Source organism: Sciurus vulgaris (assembly GCF_902686455.1).
Source record: "Sciurus vulgaris genome assembly, chromosome: X".
In the NCBI taxonomy this organism is placed as follows: Eukaryota; Metazoa; Chordata; class Mammalia; order Rodentia; family Sciuridae; genus Sciurus; species Sciurus vulgaris.
The window spans coordinates 93100292-93120100 of NC_136471.1; the positions used below are offsets into that span (position 1 = coordinate 93100292).

At 37.7% G+C, this 19809-nt stretch overlaps 1 protein-coding gene and 1 pseudogene across 2 annotated transcripts; one reads left to right on the forward strand and one right to left on the reverse strand.

Moving 5' to 3' along the window:
- Positions 1-2847: 2847 nt before the first annotated feature.
- On the reverse strand, positions 2848-18157 carry LOC306651594 (nucleotide triphosphate diphosphatase NUDT15-like; annotated as a pseudogene). The gene is made up of 2 exons: positions 18133-18157; positions 2848-3346 (listed from the first exon to the last, which is right to left on the reverse strand). The product of its transcript is annotated as a nucleotide triphosphate diphosphatase NUDT15-like (transcript).
- A 395-nt stretch (positions 18158-18552) lies between these two features.
- CENPVL3 (centromere protein V like 3) lies at positions 18553-19601 on the forward strand. The gene has a single exon (XM_079124224.1). The coding sequence runs from the start codon at positions 18593-18595 to the stop codon at positions 19448-19450; it is 858 nt and encodes a 285-aa protein (XP_078980350.1). The 5' UTR covers positions 18553-18592; the 3' UTR covers positions 19451-19601.
- Positions 19602-19809: the final 208 nt, after the last annotated feature.

Sequence of the window (19809 nt, forward strand, 5' to 3'; positions counted from 1 at the left end):
TCACAGTTTTGAAAATGCTACTTGAAGGAAAAAAGTGTTTTTAATGGACATCCACTTGGACTTGTGTCCAATTCTAATACTGGTGGTTCTTTGAATTCGTAACATCTTTACAAACCTGCACTCATATTCTCTGTAAGACTAATGCATGTAAAGAAGTCATAGAGCCTAGCACCTAGTAGGCAATTGAATGTTTTCCTTTTTTCCCCTCGTCATAGTTACAGCAAAAGTTCAAATGGAGCTATTGCTTCAAAAGTGCACAACCTGAGGTATGGGCAGTATTTTAAAACCACTATCTTAGGAGGTGTCATAATACATCCTTGATATTAAAACTGAGTATGAAGTAATTCAGAGGATAAGCTCACACAGTTATGAAAAGGCACGAGGAAGGAGAAACATGGTCTTTCTGGATCCATATTAGGTTCTACTTTCCTTAGACCCTATCTTTTCCACAAATTATTGCATGAGAAAAGGGATAGCCTCTTGTATATCACACACTGTGCATGGAGCATTGCTAAGTAAGTTCAGGGTAGGTGGGAAGCACACAGAAGGGGCACCCACTCTCAGACAAGTGAGTAAACTATTCTGGGCCTTGAATTTCTCATTTGTAAAATGGTTATAGAACTGCATTTCTCCTAACTCTGTGAGCATTTTAAGTGATGAAGAATATAAAGCTCCATTCTCTGATATATGTCAAATGGTGAGCAGAAGTCATCTATCAGTATTAATATAATTTATGTTATTATACCAAGATAGTTGGACCAAAGTAAGTAGACACTGTGAGTTCTAATTGGGGGCTCAGCAGTTAATCATTTAGTTACCCCAAAGTCTTTAATGTATAACATCATGACCACAGGATTAAGGTTTTCTCTGAAAGACACAAGTTTAGAGATTCCACACACATCTGAGACTTTGCTGTCATACCCTATTATAGTTTTCATGTTTCCCAAATGTAGGAATAATGAAGAGTAAGAGTAAGGTGTCTGTCAGGCATGTGGGATTGATGTCTTTGCTGTCTTTCACAATAATGGATTTTAGGTGAGTGAAATCAGTTCTCATGTGTCAGGCTGGAGAAGATGGAGCCACTTTGACATAACTCCCACAAGTGGACTTAGAGGATCTGACAGTAGTTGGGATGGGCTGACGATCCCTTCTGGGGAAATTGAAATAAAGATCTCATGGTCTCTAAGAGACCCTGATCATCAGAGGGTGGTGATTTCTTGTCTTCAGAAGGCCCAGGGAGCAACCCCTAGCAGCAGAGAGATACTTCAGTCAGGATTCTCATCTCTGTAGCAGGTATTTCAGGTCTCACATTCATGCACAACAGTGTCCCACAGGAAAAGACAGACTGCCTTCCCTCCATCTAATTTAGTATTAGGAAATCTTTCTCTAGAAATGCTCTGATCCCAATTCAATTTTCAACTTTCTTTTTCTGACCCTGAACATGATCTTGCTAAATAAGGAATATTAGCTCAGTGGTAGAGCTATTGCCTAGCATGTGTGAGGCACTGAGTTCAAGTCTGAGCACCATATTTGAATAAATAAAATAAAGGTCCATTGACAATTAAAAAAAATTACTTAAAACAATTATGTCCCAGAGATTCTAATTCCTGTAAAGTTGAAGGAAAGGGTACCAGATTTACCCTTCCACCTGAAGCAACAAAATAAATTAGAGAGAAGATTCATAAAACAATGATTTCCAAGATATTGGGCATAATTCAATGAAAGAAAGTAATCTGAAGAGACAAACAACATTCACACTGGGTAACATGAAGGCTCAGATTATTACATTAAAGGGGAATCTGGGAAGAAAGTAGTAGCCTCTCAGTGTTGAGGAGAATAGGGTAGGGGATTCAAAGTGGCTAGAATTTTCATGGGAGAGTATTGGAGAGGACAGACCTTCACATATTAGGTTTAAAACAAAAAATGTGAACTTTTATTAATCATTTTCAAATAAAAACCTAATATACATTAGCATAATTTTTATGAGAAATAACTTTTTCTACAACAAAAAAATTAGTGAGAAGAGTGTCAAACATTTTTGCAAATACCTTTAATATCTGACTTCATATTAAAAAGCAGGATTCTCATATCTGCTTTAGCATTCAGTCTGTTACAATATCACACATCAAACAGCCTCAGCAAAACTCCACCATAAGCTCATGAAAGAATGAGAATGAAAAAGTTAAAATAACAGTAGCTGTGGCCTTGAATACTCTGAAAGTTTCTTGAGGACTAACCTAGACTGCAATTTGAAAGCCAGTGCCCTAGAGTACTCTGATTTCACATATAAGCCTACTGGATCTCGGACAGAGGAAGTGAGAAACTCAGAATGACATGGCTGGTAATGGCAGGATACAGGATCTTAAATGGTTTGTCCCACTTCTATTTGTTTAGGGTCTCAATCAGAACCTGGGACATATGCCTTATTGGCCTATCCTGTTCTCTTTAGTTATACAATTGTCACAATATATTACCAAAAATTTTTTTAAGTAAAAAGGAAAATCAACAAACATGATAAAGTGTACAACAGATATACTATTTAAATTTGAATCATATCTGAATATGAACTGAAACACTTGTAAGGCAAGTTCCATTGTAACTACTGCATGCAAATTGTAATGACAAACCCCACAGTAAATATCATAGATAAATATGGAAAGCAGATTAACCACAATATCCCTATTTATCCTCTACTCTGTGTCTGAAATACATTTCAATGACCTATTCCAGAAATATCTTCTCAAGGATGGTAGGTATTTAAGAGAATGCAAATCAATTGTGAGCGTATGGAACTTTTTAGATAAAATGGAGTTGTTCTGGAATGTAGATATTTTACATTCCCTAACTAGACCTAATTTTTGTCTTTTAAAAAATAAAATCAAGGAGTGTTCTTGGCACCTAGAGATTATTTCCCTTGTATGCTACCAGATGGTTCAGATCTTCTTTAAACAGATCATAGCCTTGCTCCTTTAAACAATGGAGTGCCCAGAAAAGCGGGTCTACTGGAGGAAATCCTTCCAAAGGAACCCATTCCTAACTTTCATTTTTTTCAGGTTCTACATTATTTGGTTCTGAATCATGAATCAAATCTACTTCATCTTTCATTAATATAGTGACATGATGGTAATTCTCTATCTCAATAAAAGAATTCTCCACAGAGGCAAAGTAGACAGTTTTCATGTGAAGAGCTGCCCCCAGGTTCCCTTTAAACATTCTTCCCAGGTTTCACCGAACTCCAAATGACCCCCAGGAAGCTAAAAGCTGCCAGCTCCAAATAACCCTTTCCTCCTCCCCAGAAGGACACAAGGAGGATGCTTGCAGCTGGTCACCACCACTCTGACCCCCACTCAAGGCCACTGCTGCCCCAGTGGGGTGCTGGCCATCATAGCACAGGCGGTCAAGCCTGGCCAGGTCTGAATTATTTTTTAAAAATTGTGTTTTTTTATTATTAAGTTTTGAGAATTTTTGTATATTTTGTATACCAGTCCTTATTATTATGATTTGGGAAATTCTGGACCCCCTGACAGTTCACAGAATGAAAATTTCATCTGATTTTTTCAGGGAAGATGATTCTGTAGCCTCCCAGAGGAAGTGACTTATAAGGTGTGTCCCAAGAATCAGAAGGAGTTATTTGGGTGAAGGGCATAGTTGTCCAAAAAGAAACAGGAACAATGCATATGATAACCTGGAAGCTTTACTCTGCCTCTGGATTCTAAGACTGGGAAGAGAAATAAACTGGTTTAATGCATTATTTTCTTTTTTCTTTTTTTAGTTGTAGATGGACACAATGCCTGCACTTTATTTATATATATATTTTTTAATGTGGTACTTAGGATCAAATCCAGGGCTTCACTGGTTAAAAGTTTAAGAATACACCCAGAGGATTTTCAACAATGGTAGTTAGGCTCTTACCATTTCCCTGAGTTGTCCTATAAGGCAATGTTTTCAAAACCTAATTGATCAGTTAATTTTGATTGATTAATTAAAGTGCTCTACCACTGAGCTACATCCCCAGGCCTTTTAATATATTTTTTATTTTTTGAGACAGGGTCTCAGTTGCCAAAGTTGGCCTTGAATTTATGGATCCTCCTGCCTCAGCTTCCCAAGTCACTGGGTGTGTGACACTATGCCAGGCCAAATTGATCACTTTAAAAATAGTAAGATGAATTCTTTCTCATACTTGGTAGAAAATATGAATGAATAAATTATTCAGAAACATTTTCATCAACTTCAAAGCCAATATATGTAAGTGTGAGAAATCACAAGGCCGCATCTGCAGAGGGGAAATGCTTGGAATTTAACACATTTTTATTTCAAGTTTGTGCTATCTGTTTGAAAAATATAACTTTAGGATGTTTTATGTAATCCCCATGATAACCACAAATAAAATATCTATAGAATATACACAAAAGTAAATGAAAAGGGAATTGAAATGTGTCCCTAAAAAAATCAACTAAACACAAAGAAGGGTAGTATGAGCAGAAACAAGATACAAGAAAACTATAAGACACACAGAAACATTAAAACAGCATTACTAAATATTGCCCTATCAGTAATTATTTAAAGTGTAAATGGATCAAACTTTGAAATTGAAAGACCTAGATTGCTTAGCATGTGTGAGGCCCTGGGAAAAAAGATGAAGAAAAGCAAAAAAAAAAAAAAAAAAAAAAGAAAGGAGGGGAGATTTAAATTGGCATAACGGATTAAAAACAGGATTTAGCTATATACCATCTACAAGAAACTCACTTTAGATCTAAGAACATGCATAGGTTAAAAGTTAAATGATAGAGCAGGAAGTGTAGCTAGCTCAGGGGTAGAGTACTTGGCTAGTATGTACAAGGCCCTGAGTTCAATTCCAAGCACTGAAAACAAACAAAACAGCCCTCATAATTTAATAACGAAATGATAAAAATATGTCCCATGAAAATAGTAATCAAAAGAGCTGAGGTAGCTTTATTAATATCAGACAAAATTAATTATAAACTACAAATAAATCTAAGACTTAAATATTAAATGCAAAAATTAAAAGCTCTTAGGAGAAAACAAAGGAGAAGAGTTTATCACATTAGATTTGGTAACAATTTACTAGATAAGATGCCAATGCAGACCAAAATTTAAAAATAGATAAATTGGACTACATCAAAATTATATACCTCTTCACATCAAAGGATATAATCAACATGGTGAAAAGGCAATGTATGAAAGTGGGTAAAATTTTTGAAAATCATATATCAGAAAAATGACTAACATCCAGAATGCATAAAGAAATTCTACAACTCAACAACAAAACAAACAACTCAATTAAAAAGAGAGACAAAATAATCAAATAGACATTCCTCCATGCAGGATATGCAAATGGATAACAATCACAGGAAAAGATTCCCAGGATCACTAATGTTAAGGAAATATGACTCATCCCACAATGAGCTACTGTAAATTCATACCCTTTAGGATATCTACTATCAAAAATATAAATGAATAAGTGAGAAAATAACAATTGTTGGCATGGGTATGGATAAATTGGAACCTTTGTATTCTGTTGGTATAAATTTAAAATGATGGCACCCCTGTGAAAAAAAACAGGATAGAAAATAGAATAGGGGGCTGGGGAGATAGCTCAGTTGGTAGAGTGCTTGCTTTGCAAGCACAAGGCCCTGGGTTCGATCCCCAGCACTGCAAAAAAAAAAAAAAGAAAATAGAATAGCATATGATATAACAATTCCACTTCTGAGTATATACTCAATAAAAAGCAAGCTCTTGGAGAGATTTGTATATCCATGTTCATAACAATATTATGCACAATATCCAAATGGTGAAAGAAAACCAAGGTTTAACTGGTGGATGGATAAACTAAACATTGTCTACACAAACAATGTAATACTATTCAGCCTTGAAAAGGAAGACAATTCTGGTTCATGTTACAACATGGATGAACTTTGAGGACATTAAACTAAGTGAAATAAACCATTAACACAAAGGTAAATACTGTGTTATTCCAGCTATATGATATACCTACAGGAATCAAATTCAGAGACAGAGCAGGAGGGTTGTTTCTGGGAACTGGGAGAGGGAAGAATGGAGGGTTGTTTAGTGGGCATACAGCTTCAGTTTTGCAAGACACTATTAGTTCTGAAGATCAGTTGCACATCAATGTAAAGGGATCTACTACTGAACTGTATATTTAGAAATGGTTTAAGATTGCAAATTTCATGTCATGTGTATTTTACCATATTTTTAAAAAGTGACAAATCAAAAAAAGTAATTGAGGAACACAAGTTATTTGTTATATCAAATTTGCCATGTGAGAAATCAAAACTGAAAAAAATTAAATATTTTTTCAGTAATAACTTAAATAGCAATTATATGTATATAGTAATATGAACATCATTTCATAAAATTTTTTGAAAAATAAAAAAAATGAGTAGCATGGTTTTTCATTTGTACAAATCTCTTTAATGTCTTCCTTAATAGAATAAAACAATTATATCTGCTTCCACATTCATTCTGCTATTGTATGCCATTTTTGGTGAACTACATGAAGAAAATAGTGTCTCACATAGTTGAAAAGGGTAGCAGTGTTTTTAATAACCTTTTCAGATATTTTGGATGTTCTTTGATACTACATTAAGATTCAACAAGTCATAGTTTCTTAAAGGTTATTGTAATGGGCAATCTTAGACCCTATCAATGAACTTTTTGTACTATTATAATATTAACATTAATTGATCAAGAAACTCCGCAATTGCTAGAAGAAAATGTAGACCCCAATCTCCAACATATTGGCTCAGGAACTGACTTTCTTAACAAGGCTCCTAAAGCACAAGAAGTAAAATAAAATATCAATAAGTGGGATAGCATCAAATTAAAAAGCTTCTTCACATCAAAGGACGCAATTAAGAGTGTGAAGAGAGAACCAACAGAACAGGAGAAATCTTTGCCACTTGTTCCTCAGATAGGCCATTAATACTCAGGATATATGAAGAACTCAAAAAAACTCAATGTCAAAAAACCAAATAACCCAATCAGTAAATGAGGAAAGGAACTACATGAACACTTCTCAAAAGAAGAAATACAAATGGTCAACAAATATATGAAAAAATCCTCAACATCTTCAGCAATTAGAGGAATGCAAATCAAAACTACAATGATATTTTATTTCACTGGAGTCAGAATGGCAATTATCAGGAATACTAGTAAAAATAAATATTGGCAAGGATGTGGGGAAAAAAGTAGTAGGGTCACATATTTTTGGTGGGACTGCAAAACAGTGCAATCACACTGGAAAGCAGTATGGAGATTTCTCAAAAACTAGGAATGGAAATATCATATGACCCAGCTATCCTACTCTTTGGTATATATCCAAAAGATTTAAAATCAGCATATTACAGTGACACAGCCATATCAATATTTGTTGCAGCACAATTCATAATAGCTCAGTTATGGAGCCAACCTCAGTACCCTTCAACAAATGAATGAATCAAGAAAATGTGTGTATACACACACACACACACACACACACACAGGGGAGTATTAGTCATAAAGAAGAATGACTTTATGGCATTTTCTGCTAAATGGATGGAACTGGAGACTCATGTTAAGTGAAATAAGCCAGTCCCCAAAAGTCAAAGGTTGAATGTTTTCTCTGATATGTGGAAGCTAATCCAAACTAAGGGAAAGGATAAAAGAAAAAAAAAAATAGAAGAAATATCAGTGGAATAGACAAAGGAAATTCAAGGGAAAGGAGGAGGGATGGGAAAGGGCAGGACAGTGGAATGAATCTGACCTAACTTTCCTATGTGCATATGTGAGTATAACACAGTGAATCTCATCATCCTGTACATTCAGAAGACAATACATTTTTTAAAAAAACTGTAAGTAAATAGCAGAAAAATCAGTAGAGTAGAGGCCAGGGAGGAGGAGAGGAAAAGAGGAAGTACCGAGGACTGAATAAGAACAAATTATATTCTATGCTTTTATAATTATATCAAAATGAATCCTGCTGTCATATATAAAAAATAAAATTCGTGGTAACCCTGCACTGTGTGTGTGTGTGTGTGTGTGTGTGTGTGTGTGTGTGTGTGTGTGTGAGATAACCCAGGATTAAAAACAGGGGCCCTTAACCACTAAGCCACATCCCCAACCATTTTATTGTATATTTTTTTTAATTTTGAGAGAGGGTCTCACTAAGCTGCTTAGGCCTCACTAAGTTGCTGAGGCTGGTCTCCAACTTGCGATTTTCCTGCCTCAACCTCCTAAGCTGTTGGGAATACAGGCATGCCCTACTAGGCTCAGCTAACCTTGCACTTGTAAGAGAACTATTCCCCATGCATGTATTGACCCATATATTGGTCATTTGGAGAATATTGTCTCACTGAGCTATGCAAATTCTCCAAATTTTGAAACATTTAATTATACAATGTAAAGAACATCCATTACAAAAGAAAAAATGTGCATGACCATCTCAATTGATGTAAAAAAAGCATTTCACAAAGTTCAACCTTCTTTTGTAATAACATAGAACAAATAGAAGGAAAACTCATCAACATATTAAAGGTTAAGTCCATACATAACATAAAGACTGAAACCTTTCCCTGTAGATCAGAAGACAAGGATGCCACATCTATCAATTTTATTAAACATAGTATTGAAACTTCAAGCTGGAGCAATTAGGCAAGATCATGTAATAAAAGACATTGAAATTGGAAAAGAAGTAAAATTTTGTCTGTTCACAGATGATCTTACATATAGAATACAGAGAGAAAAAGGAATAAATAAGGGGATATTTTGAAAATAGAAGGAACATCAGTAGAGGTTGGGGACTAATGGGAAGAGAGGAGGGGAAGGACTGGAGATTGAAATGGATCAAACTATCTTATATTCATTTAGGAGTGTCAGAGACCTTGTTACAGACACTCTGAGCCCTTGTTACAGACTGAAGCTGAGGCAACTGTGATTCCCCCACCCCTCCCCCATCAAAATGAGACCTTGTATCCCAACCTTAATTCTCATGTTTTCCTTAGGAAGGGATACATGGGGAACCAAACTGACCTGCCACAGCTCACTGGAATCTTTAACACTGTTCTTTATATAAACCATTATTGATATGGAGGGAAAGCAACCAGGGACCTTGGGGGTGGAGGGCTGTGTAGGAATGATGAGCAAAATTATTATACTTTTATAGTTTCCTCTTTTGTCTATTCATCTTAAGCATAATTCCGTTTTCTTTCTTATTTGGTTGATATTAGGTGTTTATAAAAATTAGCTGTAAAATGTTAGCCTTAAAAGTTTCTTTTGTAGAAGCTGGTAACAACAATGAAATTGCGCCCTCCAGTGGGCTTTGGAAGAACAGACATAGCTCTGAGCAGATTTGACCATGCTGGGAATGGAATCCAGGGACTTGTGGATGCTAGGCAAGAGCTCTGCCACTGACCTGTATCTCAGTTGATAGTTTTGTTTTGACACATAAAATTATATATGTTTATCTTGTACAACATGTTTTGAAGTATACACATATTGTTGAATGCTTAAATATAGCTAATTAATGTATTACCAAATAGAGTTGTCATTTTTGTGGTGGTAAGAAAACAACATCCGGGCTGGGGGGATAGCTCAGCTGGTAGAGTGCTTGCCTTGCAAGCACAAGGCCCTGAATTCGATCCCCAGTACCAAAAAAAAAAAAAAAAAAAAAAAAGAAAAGAAAAAGAAAACAACATCCACTCTGCATTGTTCAAGAATATAATATGTCACAGGGTGAGGTGGCACACACCTGTAATTCCAGTGACTCGAGAGGCTGAGGCAGGAGAATTGCAAGTTCAAGACCAGCCTGGGTAACTAAGCAAGACCCTGTCTCAAAATAAAAATAAAAAAGGATTGGGGGTATAGCTCAGTGGTAGAATGCCCCTGGGCTATAACCCCAATACCACACAGAAAAAGAATTCAACACATCATTGTGTAGTTTTGAAACTTTTGTGGACACCAAAGACAAACAGCAGGAGGTGGAGAGAGCCTAGGGCATTTAAGGAATAGACTTCTTCACTGACCTGGTAGTAGATTGCAGAAGATACTTATATATCTGGTACATCCCGCTTCAAATCTATGAGGGCTCCATCTACTCAGTGTAAGTTAAAGAGCAAATACATAGCATTGGACCATATGTGTTCAAATCCCAACCCCTCTCCTTGCTGCAGTGGGACCTTCAGACTGTGACCTGAGATACCTCAGCTAGTGCCTCTGCTTCATACCAAAGGATAGCTCAGAATGTTGCTGTGAAGATTGAGTTAATTCATTTTAAACACTTCATGTCCAGTACATTATAAGTCCTTGAAAATGATGATGTTACTATTAACCTTTATGTGTAAATGGGTCTGTAGTTAATTGGCTTGAAATCTTTGTTAAAGTTTCATATACAATTGTTTCCATGGCATAACACCTCAAGTTGGAAGTAACAGTTCTTGCATTAAAACTATTTGGACTTGTTGGGGAGAGGTTGATCACTGGGTACTAAGGTACAATTAGATAGGAGTAAGAAGTTCTGGTGTACTATTGCACAGTAGGGTGACTACAGCTAAAAATAATGTACTGTGTATTTCAAAAGGCTCGAAGAAAGAATTTTGAATGTTTTCACCTCATATTTGAGGCAATGCACATGTTCAACTTGATTTAAACATTACACAATATATATTTGCATCAAAACATCACATGGTTCCCCATTAATATGTACATATTATTTATCAATTTAAAATTGAATTCAAATTTAAGACATGCAAAACTAAGTGTGCATGTTTGTGTGTGTACATGGGCATGTGTGTGCACACATATGTTCTAGTGTGTGATTTATTTATGATACAATTTTTCTAACTTTTTATGTTGAGGCAATTTTAAAGTTATAAGAATATTACAAAAACAGTCTAAGGAATTTCCATGTACCCTTTACCCTTCATCCTTCACTTGAGTCCTTCCGTTTTTAACATTTCACATTTGGTTTATCCTATTCCCTTTATCTTGCTCTCTCTTTCTGTACACATACACAAACACACACTCACTAACATACACATAAGCATGCCTGTAATTATTTTTTTGAACCAGTTCAGTATAATTTGCAGAATCCATGTCTTTGTACTCCTAAATGCTTCATTATGGTTCCTAAGAATAAGTAAAATTAAGGTCTACAGTTGTGGCTTAGTGGTAGAGTGCTTGCCTAGCACATGTGAGGCACTGGGTTCAATCCTCAGACCCACATACAAATAAATAAATAAAATAAAGGTAATGTGTCCATCTACAACTAAATTTTTTAGAAGTAAAATTATCAAAATAAGGACATTTGCATTGATGAAAATATCTAATTTATAGACTTTTAGAACAACTTCTCCAATTTCCCCAATAATATTATTTTTTAAAGCTTTTTTTTTTTAGTTTTAGATACCTTTATTTTATTTATTTATTTTATGTGGTGCTGAGGATCAAACCCAGGGCCTCACACATGCTAGGCAAGTGCTCTACCACTGTGCTACACCCCTAGCCCCCCAATAATATATTTTATAGCATTTTTAGCATTGATCTATTACAGCATCATGCACTGTATTTAATTATCATGTCACTTTAGATTGTTTAACTCTGGAAGAGTTTCTCAAGCATCTTTTTGCCATGTCATTTTTCAAAAATGTTGGAATAATTATAGAGTGTTCCACGTTTTAGGTTCATTTGATTATTTTTTTCATGATTCAGTTGAGATTAGACATATTCTGCAGAAATACCATAAAAATGATAGCACATCTTTCTGATTAGATCATAAAAACAGGCACGTGATATGCTTTTTCCCAGCATTGATTTGTAACCTGAATCACTTTGTTGAAGTGGTGTCCACCAGGTTACGCCAACACAAATTTGCTATTTTTCATTTATGATTATTAAATATTCTGTGAGGAGATATTTTGAAAATATACAAATATCCCAGTGACACAAACTTCCATGCCCTCATTGGAGTGTTTATTAACGATTTGTTTCTTAGATAACGCTTCATAATAATTGTAATATGATGCTTTCTAACTGCATCATTTCTTCTACATTCATTAAAAAGCATTCTACTGTAAGGAAGAGTCATTCCTTTTCCTTATTTATTTATAGTACAGATTCATGAATTATTTTATTAAATTCATTATAACACATTATTAACATTATTCTGATGCACAAATTGTCCAAGTTTAAGCCGGGTGAGCCCTATTCAAGAACATCCTTGTGTCTTTTAAACAAGTCCATATAATTTTTTGAGAAATTCCTTACTTTCCATTTTCTTTATGTTCCACACAATCTTATATATTCCATACTCCATCATTGGAATCAACAACCCCTTTTTTTCCTTTTATTAGGCAATGGTATTTAGGAACAATTACCTGGATGGCAAATGTTCTCATTGCAGCCAAGATAGACATATCTTTATTATATTCTCTATTTCTTTCCTTTTTATGTCCAGGAGCTACAAGCGTTTTCACAAGAATATACTAGTTATAGTATAATATTTAAATAAGTAGTAGAAACTTGGTTTCCAATTTTCATGGACAGAGTAGATCAGACACCACACAATTGAATAAAAATAATTTTAGGGGTGAAGATGGATGTATCTCCATAGTAGAGTATTTGCCTAGTAAGTGTAAGGCCCTGGGTTTGATGCTGACATGATCAAAAATAAAATAAAATTTAAAATATTTTCCATCAATTACTTGTATTTAAGGAGCAATTTCCTTTTGGTAGTAAAGATTATTTTTTGTCTAAAAAGCAACTTCGCATAACTTTCTTTGGCCAGGGACGGAAATGCAACCAAGACAGAAAAGAACAAAGATATCAAGATTGTAGTATGTAAAAAATTAGTTGTTTTAGTCTGGTTCTGGGATAATGGCATAGGCTCACTTTCCCTTGTTCCTTCCCACTAAATACAACCAAATATTCTGGAAATAATTCAACAGATGCTAAAATATAGAAAGAAGAAGGTAAATTGAATAGGAACCTTAGAACTTCAAATATGACATCACATCGAATTCCCTGGATTTTCTTTATATAATCCTTCTATCCCAGGATGGGTGTTAGAGAAGTCTGAAACCAGGAAGCATCTACAGGATAGACCAAAGATAAATAAATAAACAAGTAAGTAAGGGTGTGTGTGCTCTTTCTGGGTAAAGATCTGTGAAAGGGAAAGCTTAGCAGGGTCTTAGCAAGGAGATCTATATACAATGGCATCCATTGGCTGATTTGCCTGCACTAACTGTATCAGCAGAGCTGAGGGAGAAGGAGGCCAATTCATTCTCTATAATCATATCAGTCAGCAACAATGGTAGGATCTGTCCTACCCACAGTAGTAATAATAAAACATATAGGTGAACATATATCCCGGCCACATATCAGAAAGTCACAGATAAGCCCTTCCACCTCCAATGTTAGTGTCAGCCAGCTCAGTGTCTCCTAGCCCTCTGCCCAAGTGCAAAATATAACCCCAGACCAGTCTCTCTCCCCGCACCCTCTCTCTCTCTCTTTCTTCATGCCTGCCTCATACCAGGGATTGAACCAAGAGGTGCTCCCCAGCCCTTTTATTTTCATTTTGAGACATGGTCTTACAAAGTTGCTTAGGGCCTCCCTAAGAAGTTTCTGAGGCTGGCTTGGAACTTGCTATCCTCCTGCCTCAGTCCCCTGAGCCTCTGGGTTTACAGGTGTGTACCACCATGCCAGGCAGACCAGTGTCTCTTGATCATACACCCACTGGGAGACAGAAACCTAGATTCAGGTGTTCACCCAATGGCTAAAACAACCCAGGTCTGATAACTCTTGGCTCTACACCCAGTGGCAGAAATTGAACTGAGCCACCATCTTGTGACTCTCCACCAGACTTGTGTCTCCTAGTCCTCCACACATTGACAGAAGGCAGCCCATCCCTGTCAGCACCAGCAGAGATTTAGTGGAAAGCTCACTGCCATTAAATGACTAGGAAACAGGTTGGGGAAGTGCTTTCTGTCCCATTGCTCTGGATTTCCTACAAGTCACTTAATGACACTGAGAAATAAAAGGAAGCACCTTGTCTTTGCAGGTGGTACCAGCAAGAGATCAAGCAGAGACAAAAATAACAAAAAAGGATGAAGAAAATTTAAGGAACACGTCAAACAGAACAATATATGCCTTATAGAAGTTTCAGAAGGAAACTGCCATAATAAAATGATAAAGTTAACATAATAAAAGAGATATATGGAAGCCCCACTGCTAACAAAATACTCAACTGTAAAAGTAAAAGCTTTTCCTCTTAGATCAGGAGCAAGACAAAGATGTCTACCTTTTCCACTTCTGTTAAATATAATACTGGAAGCCCTAGTCAGAGCGCTTAGGCAAGAAAAAAATTAAAGGGAACCCAATAAAAAAGTAAGAAGTAAAATCATCCCTGTTTGTGGATGATATGGTCTTATGCATAAAAAACAATAAAGACTCTTAGATACTGTTAGAACTAACAAACAAATGGAGTGAAGTTGAAGAATATAATATCAACATACAAAAATTTGTGTTGTTTTATACACTAATTAAAAAGAAATTAGGAAAACAATTCCATTCGCAAGAACATCAAAAAGAATAAAATATATAGGAATAAATTTATCTAAGGAGGTCGAAGACTTACATACTGAAAACTGCAAAATGTTGATGAAAGAACCTAAACAAGAAAAGGTAAATTGAAGTGTTCCTGGATTGGAAGACTTAACAGTTTTTTAAATATCCATAGTACCCAAAGCAATTGACAGACTCAGTGTAATCCCTGTCAAAATTCCAATGACATCTTTTTTCAGAAATAGAATAAAAAATCCTGAAATTCACATGGAACCACAGAAGACCAGAAACAGCAAAATCAATCTTGAGAAAGACCAAAACTGGAGATATCATACTTCTTGATCTCATAGTGTATTACCAGTCAAAACCATATATACTGGCATAACAACAAACATATAGACCAATTGAACAGAATAGAGAACCCAGAAAAAAAAATCCATGTACATAGCTTCAAGAGATTTTTAACAGTTGTACTAAGAATACACAATGTTGAGAGTCCCTTCCATAAATGGTTCTGGGAATATTGGATATTCACATGCAGAATGAAATTGGCTACTTGTTTCACATCATACACAAAAGTCAACTCAAGATAGATTAAAGCTAAAAACTGCTGTACAGTAAAGGAAAGTTTTAACAGAGTGAAAAGGCAATTCAGGAATGGGAGAAAATAAATAAAAATTAGTGATAATACCAAATGCTAGAGAGATTATGGAGACATTGAATCACGCATGCAGTGCTGGTGGGAATGTAAACTTATACAGCCAATCTGGAAAATGGTTTGGCAGTTTCTTATAAAACTAAATATGCAACTACTATATGCTCTAGCGATTGCACTCTTTATCTTAGCAAAATGAAACAAAGAAACCTGTATACAAACGTCCATAGTGGATTTGTTTGTCACAACTGAAAACTGGAAGCATACTAGATGTGCTTTAACAGGTAAATGTTTAAAAACACTAGTGCATTCACACCATGAAATAATAATAAAACGGAACGAACTAGCAATATACTCAACAACTTGGATGATAACCAGAGTATTATGCAGGTGAAAAATGCCAATCCCTGTTAACTGCTGTTTCATTTATATAAAATTTCAAAATGATAAACTGTTAGAAACAAAAGAGATTTGTGGTACCAATGGTTAGTGAGTGTTATGATGGGATGTAACCTATACGTGTGACATACTGTACTGCACAGAACTAAATACACATGCATGTGCACACAAACAGATAAGTACATGTAAAATTGGCAAAATTCGATGAAGGTTAGTAGATATTATCAATAAAATATCCTAGTTGTCTATTATAGTTTTGCAAAATTTTACCATTGGGGGAACTGGGTAAAAAAAGAACAGGAATCTCTGTTGTATATTACAACTAATGCATACCTAATAGCTATTTCAAGAAAATGTCAATAATAAAAAATGTGTCATGATATGCCCAGACATGGTTCCAAATACTATGCTGTAAAAACCAGAGCTGTTTGAAGAAATGTGATTCTGAGGCTAGGATAGGAAAAGTACAAGGAGAGCCTGGGGCATCTAATTTTTCCAGAAAGCAAGCAAGTCCTCAAAGATTAATGGGGGATATCCAAAGGGACACAAGAGCCGGCTTTTAAGGGCTCCCTTGAGCCAAATTTGGGACAATTTGAACTTTTAAAAAATTACTGAGTTGACTGTAAATTATTGAATAAATAAAAATACATTAGATCAAAATTATATCCAGAAGAAGAGTAATTTTTCAAAACAGAAGATTTCTATTACTCCAACTCTTAACATTGCAAACCATTAATTAAAGGTAAAGAATTAAATATACACACTGCTTTTTAAGGACAAAACAATTTTCCATTCACAGTTGACAGAAAGTTTATCTGTATGAATGAATGCCAGCTAATACATGTAGAAGGAAATTAAGCACTAGGAAATCATCATTTTGTAACCTAACAATGAAATAATTGGTTCAGTCAACTATTATCAACAGATTTAAAACTACCAGGAAAAGAAGAAGATAATAACACAGCGTCAAAATAATACCTCTCAGATTATGTATTTTATTTCAAAGGGAAAAGTCATGTTTTCACAATGAAGAAATTTGGCAATTATCACCTTAATGAAGACATAACATTTAGGATCATTACTCCTGGGATAGCTTGATATCATGAACTTCTGATGTGACGCAACATATGGGAAATATGGAACTTCATCTGTGAAGCATATTCGTATTAGTTGAATCTAATTAAGACTTTGCACTTCACTTTTTCTGTTGTACAGGAAATGTATGAGATAGAAGAACAATCTAATGGAACCCCAAGTAGGCAATCAGACAAATCAATTAAAAATATTTTTAATTTGGTCTGTTAAAAAAATCAGTGTCAGCCAGTTTTCGTAGCACGTGTTTGTAATGCCAGTGGCTCAGGAGGCTGAGGCAGGAGAAGCACGAGTTCAAAGCCAGCCTCAGCAATAGCGATGCACTAAGCAACTCAGTGAGACCCTATCTCTAAATAAAATACAATATAGGACTGGGCGTGTGTCTCAGTGGTACCCCTGATATTAATCCCTGGTACCAAAAACAAAACAAAACAACAACAAAATCAATGTCATGATTAAATTTTTGATGAGATTATTCTAGCTTAAAGAGAGTAAGAAGACAACATGAAATTTGATGTGTGACTTTTAATTAGATTCTGTGTTAGGGACAGAATGCTGCCAGAGATTGATCTCAGGGATACTGAACACTAAGCCACACCCCCAGCCCTATTTTTTATTTTATTTAGAGACAGGGTCTCACTGAGTTGCTTTGTGCCTTACTTTTGCTGAGGCTGGCTTTGAACTCGCAATCCTCCTGCCTCAGTCTCCGGAGCCACTGGGATTACAGGTGGGTGCCACTGGGTCCGGCTCAGAAATCTTTTTATAAAACACATTCAGGAAACAATTTGGGAAATGAAAATATATGCTACAAATGAGAAGACATTAGGATATTATTATTGATTCATAGGTGTTATAATGATCCTGTGACTTTACAAGTAATTTATGTCTTTATTCCTAATATATAAATACAGAAATATTGAGAGAAGAAATGTCATTAATGCCTATATTTTACTTAAAATGTTTTTGAAAAAATACATGTATATGTGCAAATAGACATAAATATTAAATACTATTGAATCTAGGGTGGGGGTAGTTTTGTGAATCTCTACTTTTATTTGCGGCCATCACTACTTAACTCAGGAAACAAGTTTTTGGAAGACACCTCACTTTTCCCAGGTACTGATTATACCTCAGGGAGGAGGTTCCATGCTTTTTTTTTGGGGGGGGGGGATCGATCACATCAGCTTTACACAAAAACAAAAACAAAACAGTTTAAGCATCATATTCAGGCATGCCACAAATCTTAATGTATTCTGGGTACAAGAAGACATATAAACGTATTGTTCCTTTTTTATTTTTCAGGTGCTGGAGGTCCAAATCATGGCTTCATGCATGCTAAAGAAATAACACTACCACTGAGCAAACACTCAACCACACAACCAAAGTGACTGTGGGGGCTATATTGAACTTACCATGGAGTTTTTTAGCTGGGTCCATTGATGTACCATACTACTGAGCATAGTCATCTTTACTATCCCTCAATTTCAATACCACTACTTACACACCACACACTCTTGCCCATGAAAGCTTTTGTTTTTCTTCTATAGTAGGCGAATACTGCTTATTCTGAGCTATCTAATCTGTGCTGCATATTAACTGTAAGATTTGCAGCATCCCTAGTGCTTGAATATTTAAAGGTTAGGTTGCTGATTTGAATAAACAATAAAAAAATAACATTTAGGAGAATGGGCAGCTGATAGGCTCAGCCAGAATTTCAGGCCAGCAAAGGCGGTTTTGATAGGGTCAAGGGAAGGGTCTTTTGACATCACACTCAACAAGTGGCCAATCGTGCAGGTGCAGCCAAGGAGGCTGCTCAGAGACTGCCTGGGAAATGAGGGGCGGTGGGCACCAGCTTGGAAGGCTGCAGGCGCCATGGGCAGAGCAAGGCACAGAGCCAGCGCTCAGCGCCGGCGGCGAAAGCGGCCCGGGGATCCTCCTGCCACCTGTGCAGCCATCGCGGTCATGGGCGCCAGCCGCGCGAGGTGCCCACCTGTCCAAGTCGGGGTCGGGAGCCAAGCGGCGGGCAGGGAGCGGGCGGCGGCCAAGCGATGGCGTGGAAAGGCGCGGCGTAAGCGTTGGTGGCGGCGGGTCCGGGAGGCGGGCGCCAAGGATCTGTTGCTCCCGCCGCCTCTGCGGAACCCCCGGGCGCCCGCGCCCACCCCACCCGCACCCGCCACGTCTCCGGGTGAGCTGGACCTGGGCGCGCAGCGCGAGCGCTGGGAGACGTTCCGCAAGCTGCGGGGCCTCAGCTGCGAGGGTGCCGCCAAGTTCCTGCTGGACACCTTCGAGTACCCGGGCCTGGTGTACCACACCGGGGGCTGCCACTGCGGCGCCATCCGCTTTGCGGCCTGGGCCCCTGCCGATCTGCGCGTGGTGGAGTGCAGCTGCAGGCTGTGCAAGAAGAAGCAGCACCGCCACTTCCTCGTCCCGGCCGCGCGCTTCACGCTGCTGCAGGGCGCCGAGAGCATGGTCACCTACCCGTCCAACACGCACCCGGCGCTGCACAGCTTCTGCAGCAGGTGCGGGGTGCAGAGCTTCCACGCCGCGGAGTCCGATCCCCGCGTGTACGGCGTCGCCCCGCACTGCCTGGACGCGGGCACGGTGCGCAGCGTGGTCATCGAGGAGGTCGACGGTGGCGCTTGGGCGCAGGAGGCCACCGAGGAGAACGACGCCATGCAGAACGCGCCCACCGAGGCGGCCCCTGCCTGTCCTGGCCAAGAGGAGCAGTGACTGAGGCCGCCAACGCGCCCAGACAAATGCGCGGGCTCCTCCAGCCAGCCCGTGCCGGACTCGGGGAAATAGACATTCTCCCGTGAACCAGGTCTGTTTCCGGACCGGTCGACCTGTGCTGTCAGTGCAAGCTACCTGTCCCTCTTTCCCCTTCCCCTCCAGTTCTGTTCGAGGGACTTGCTCCTGATCCAGAACTTGAGCACACACGCCTCCGTCTGTGTACATGGATCATCTTGACATCCAACCAGCCAGTAGCGTCTCCATTTATTCCAGTCATCGTCCCGAAGGGTCCCCACGTCGCTGGTGGGAATCCTATGTACTGTACGTTTCCGGTGCTATTGTGAACAGGCTTGTGTTCT

What these genes read in the sequence shown, in the direction of transcription:
- CENPVL3 (XM_079124224.1), top strand. Translation starts at nt 18,593, where the DNA reads ATGGGCAGAGCAAGGCACAGAGCCAGCGCTCAGCGCCGGCGGCGAAAG.